The 5,326-nt window shown below is 38.5% G+C and overlaps 1 protein-coding gene across 1 annotated transcript in view; it reads left to right on the forward strand.

The window, feature by feature from the left end:
- LOC131462583 (lissencephaly-1 homolog) overlaps positions 1-4,541 on the forward strand; it is a 28,182-nt gene extending 23,641 nt beyond the window's left edge. Inside the window, exon 11 of the mRNA XM_058633894.1 lies at positions 554-4,541. Coding sequence (XP_058489877.1) covers positions 554-627 — 74 coding nt within the window. The 3' untranslated portion in view covers positions 628-4,541. The remainder of the gene's footprint in view (positions 1-553) is intronic.
- The last annotated feature ends 785 nt before the right edge of the window (positions 4,542-5,326 follow it).

The raw sequence follows: 5,326 nt of genomic DNA on the forward strand, positions 1-5,326 counted from the left end.
GCAGTCTGTCGATAAGAAAGATCACTGTTCAGGGTGTTTGGCTCCAGCCAATCAGAGCACAAGAAGAGACATGGAAATGGCAAAGAGGGCATTCTTCAAAGGCTCATATACGAACCTCCTTCCTTAATTTCCTTTTTTAAATTTTTAAATTTTGATGCAAATACATTGACGAAGTGGAGCAGAACGTACATGCTGGTTGTTCATTGGCTCGCGTTTTTCCCACACACACAAATCTGGTTTTGGTTGGTCATCATTCTTTGCCTTGGGAAGGTTGTTGGGACGGTGTGTCTTGGGCCTAATCTCATCTTTCACAATCGTGACTGGTTTATTAGTATGTCAGGAACACACTCTCTCTGTCTCTCTCTCTCTCTCTCTCTATATATATATATATATATATATATATATATATATATATATATATATATATATATATATATATATATATATATGTATATATGTATGTACTTCTTAAATCTATAGTTCCTCCCTCTCTCTGTCTGAGAGGGAGGGCTGTTCTGATGAATTCTTTGTGATTTTTTTTTTCTCTCTCTAGATTTCCACAAGGCTGCTCCCTACGTCGCCACGGGGAGCGTAGATCAAACAGTTAAAGTGTGGGAGTGCCGCTGATCTGGACCTTGGAGGATTGGACCACCATCCTAATTACCCAGATGCTCCTCTGGATCCCTCCTCCCCTCCTGCCATCTCACGTCTCCTTTCATCCCACCTCCCACTCATCTAACAGTCTTACCTGCACCTTGCCATCTTCTCCGGTTGCACTTACCACCATGGTTACTTCCCCATCGTGCTCTCTGGTCCAATAACTTTTGTCCTTTGTAAATTATTCCTGGATGTAGATTGAGCTATTAAATGTTACACAAAAAAGTATTCTTGCATGGTAATCCAAAATTGTATACTGTAAATTTACATAATGTTGTCTAGAAGTACCATAGGTTTAACACAGGGCTGGCCGTCTGTCACACAGCCTTACCGACCAACCGAAGGCAGATGTTTTTGACTGGGTGTAAAATGTAGGGCACTAAAAACCAATAATTTAAGAAATTACATAAACTTTGTGTCTTTATGTGTAAGATTTATTTTTGTCAATTTTTTTTTTATTATTATTATTTAGGATTTATTTTCTCTGTTATTTCTCTCCTTCACTGTTGTAGTCTGTTGGTGCCTAGCTTGGTGAAACTTTCAAGAGATGAGGAGGCAGGAAAAGCATATATGATGCGCTAAGATACGATTGTTTGTGGGGCTTTGTTATTGAAATAATCTGTAGCTTTATAACGTCACTTCTCAAGTGCGCATACCATTTCTCTTCTTGTGGAACTAGGTAATATTTTAATGGCTGTATATACAAATGTTTCAAACTATTGTCCTTGGACCTCGGGGTTTTAAAAACAGCTTTGTACTCTTGTCATGGTGGCACATGAACCACTGCTAGGCTTTAGAGAAATGATCCCATTATTAAAGAATCTGCTGCAAATGATAAACACTTTACAAAAAAGCCAAATGCACCTGAGCAGAGTTAAGAAATTACACCTGTTTATTCTCCAGCACTTGATTAAGACTATGGGTGTGTTTCCCTTTACAAGATGATTTACTGTAAACTTGCATGTCAGACATTTGAATTAAACCCTCTGTAGACTTATAACTCCCTAACCAGTCAGTCAGGGATCGATGTACTATTGTAATTATGTAAAGTCACAGGATGCTCAGTCGACCCGTGGTGCAAACCGATGCCTCTTGTAAAATAAAGCTAAGAAAGAGAACACGTGACGTTATAGCGAGGAGTCAAAGTGAGCCCCCTGGGTTTGATATCTTGGATGTGCAAAGATCTCTTACTTCTGAGAGGTGAAATAAAACTGCTTAATAAAAATGGGTTTTGGTTAAAAAAAAAAAAGTTTTCTGTGAAAATATGAAATGTAAAATTAGCTTTAGTTATTAAGAGATTTTGAAATTTTGTATTGTCACACTAAAAGGATGAACATGGATGGGTATTTTGGATTAGTGAGGAAATGCCCTAGCAGCTGACATGTTATTAAGTGATGTGTTGATGCTGAGGTTGGGTTTTCCTGTGAAGAGCTCTTTGCTGTGAAAGAGGTGGCGCAGCTCCTGTATCAGATAATGGAGGAGTGCCAAAGCCTGAGCAGTGAGGGTCTCTGCACACAAAGCCCACAGACCACCTCACACATATGCAAGCATCTTTTGTGTGGCTTTTCTCAAATGTTAGGTTTTCGGTCTTTGTGGAGCTGGAGTTGTAATGGGGTGAATTTTATGACTTGAACCAGACCATGCTGTATAAACCATTCCACTTCCCTTGGAAGACAAAAAAGAATGAACCATCTTGCTTGTACCTGTAGCTTGCAAGGTGATTCTTAAACCTTGCACATCCCTGTTTTTATTGAATCTTTGATCATCCTTTCAAAGGGATAAAAGATACAAAATTAAATGATGTTGATAAATGCATAAACCTATCATTTCTGAGTAGCCTATTCATTCTAGTGCCATTCTTGGCTCATAAATAATTCCACTGCTTAACTGATCTTAGCTTTGCCAAGTTTTCCTCTCCCTGTGTGTACTGGATGTGATGATCTGCTGCTTAAGCTCCTACTAGTGGCTACTGTGAGCCTCTGACCTTTTGACACTGCACTGCTGCATGTAAACCTGCACCAGAAGCAGAGCTGTCGGAACAGATCACTTTTATATCAGCAAATACTGGAGTCTTCACACAGAGACCAATTGGACTGAACAAAAAGATGACAAAGTGTCTATTTAACGTAGTTTGACAGTTTTGTGAAATAAACTTGTTTGCTTTGGGGAAGAGAGTTGGATGAGAATACGCTGTTCATGCACTGAAAGTATTAAGTTGCAGGTTAAAAAGCAATTATGTGCTGAATTATTTCCAACTGAGCTGAAGTGAAACAAATGAATGTGTTGTTTTGTTTTGTTGTTTTGCCAAAATTGTCAAAAGTAAATTCATTTTCGAAAATTTGTGAATTACCCCACCCTTTGCCCCATGTCGGCCAGGATTGGCCCTCATGTGGAGGATAAAGTGGTAGAAAATGGATGGATGAATTGGTCTAAAATCATACCATTTACAAAATGCTAATAAAGTTAACGTCTGTATGCAATGTCAGCAAAATAGCAGGAATAAGATAAACAGCTGTTTGGCTCATTGACAGTGTATAGTAGCCCTTGTTCAGGTGTTACCTTTTAGTCCAGATAACAGCAGACAACCGCTGCAGTAATTCTGCCAGTGGTTTATTCCATGTCTGTAGTTATTCAAGTATGGAATGTTGATGTCAGAAAGTACTTGTATCTTTGCTGATGTGAACATTTTCTTTCAGCTCAAATTTATTGTCAGCACATGTTTGGGTAACTTTCTACTGGCCCCTGCATGGTTGCCTGGCAACTGCTGTGCACTTGGATGAAGCCAGACTGGTACTTGATCTGTTTCCAATGTCTGTGCTGAATCCGGCTGTAGGCATGAGGATGGTACCTTCTCATCTACCTCTTATGAACAAAGTGGATTGGCCTATTTCCCACAGTTTCAAACTCTTCCTGTGACATTACCGTGTCCTTGGTAGCATTTAGTTCAGACTGCTCTGTTCTCTGGCTGTGGAAAGGCTGGTTTTGTTGTGTGTGTGATGCCATTTGAAGGAGGTTTACCACCTACATCTTCTGTAAATGCAGTGGGATTGTGGCAGACTAGGATGTTCCAAAGGAGAAATCCTCTCTTTCAGGGAATACTACTGACGTCTCTTTTTGGTGTGTCCCCTCCCTGCCCCCTTAACAGAGGTTTTCTTTCTTTTTTTTTTTTTCTTTTTCTTCCAACAAGCTGTTTCCAATTTGGTAGAGAAACAACTGATTTTGTAGTACTATTTGGCATGGCTAGTAAAGATGCCAATGTGTTCAATGTTCTAGCTGAAGCCAAAAAATGGAGACATTTGTTAGTACAATCTGGTTTATCTCATGAAATCTGCCTCCTTCTGCTGGTCCAGCACATTGTGACCAACCTTTAAAAGAAAATGATGCTCGTCTCCTCAGGATCATGCTATGACATGGCAGGCCATTAAATGTAAATTCCCTTCCTTGGTTTTACTCAAGGAAGGTGCTTAATCAAAGTTCAGGACGACGTGTGTTCTGATTCTTTTGTAAGAAAATGTAGATTATTGCAACAACACAGCAGTTAGTGTTGAATGCCTGTGTGCGCCCTGTTGAAGAAAAATCCCCCCTTTGCCATTGCAGGTCCCAAGCAATCCCTGTGCTGCTCTGGTCTGGTGTGTGAAGGGACTGACGGACAGGTTTTCACTGTCTGTTGGTCTTTTCCTCCAGCCTCACACCCACCTGTCCTGTCCTGTCCCCTGTAACCTGCCTGTGAACCACATCTGAGGGCTTCAGACTCCACAACAAGCTCCACCAGGAGAGCTCATGATGTTTTCACCTCTAAGGTCTCACTCTTCACTCAGCAAAACTGTTAACAATATACCTGGATGTCATTATCGTTTGCAATATAATAAAAGACTTAAAATCTGCATTTGTGTTGTGTGCTCATTTGTTAGTATCTTGTAAACAATTATATATTTGGTTAAAGTCATTTTATCTTAAGTACTGTTAAGATAAAACAGGACTTTATCGGGAAGACTACCTCGGCCTTTGTAGCGTTTGACTGTTTTTTGCACTCTGTGTTTTATCTATTGCACCTGCACTATCGCACAATTGTGAAATCTGCTGCTACCATTACATATCCTGTTGCTGATTTTTGCACCTCTGTCTGTCCCCTAAATGTTTAGGTCTTACCACCTAGTTTTCTTTTAACTATTAAAGTTTACTTTTAACTTTTTTTATTTTTAAATCTTTTGTATTGTCTTATTTAAACTTGCTGTGAGGAGAGATGATAATCGGTATTTCAATTTTTTTGTATGCCCTGTACATAGGAAAAATTCACAATAAAAGTCTTTGAATCTTTGAATCTGTTACATTGTAAAATAATGATACAACTTATTTCCAGTAAAATCACATCATTCATAATAATGATAAAAATGAGTGACAGACACCAAAAAATATTTTCATTATCCATTTATCTTCCACAATTCAGGAATAAAGAACAATATAAGTTATATAGGGAATACATTTTTTGTGAAGTTTGTGAATAAACACTAAAGATAAGAGGACATTTTGTAGTTAAACATAATATGTAATAAAATACATATAAAGATCTGATATTAACTTATTAACAAATACAATAAATCTACAAATAAACATTGAGCAAAACTTGAATGGGAACAGTTTTTTTATGACGTATTTGCGCGTTGACGTA

The sequence above is a fragment of the Solea solea genome, chromosome 7 (genome assembly GCF_958295425.1).
Source record: "Solea solea chromosome 7, fSolSol10.1, whole genome shotgun sequence".
Classification (NCBI taxonomy): Eukaryota; Metazoa; Chordata; class Actinopteri; order Pleuronectiformes; family Soleidae; genus Solea; species Solea solea.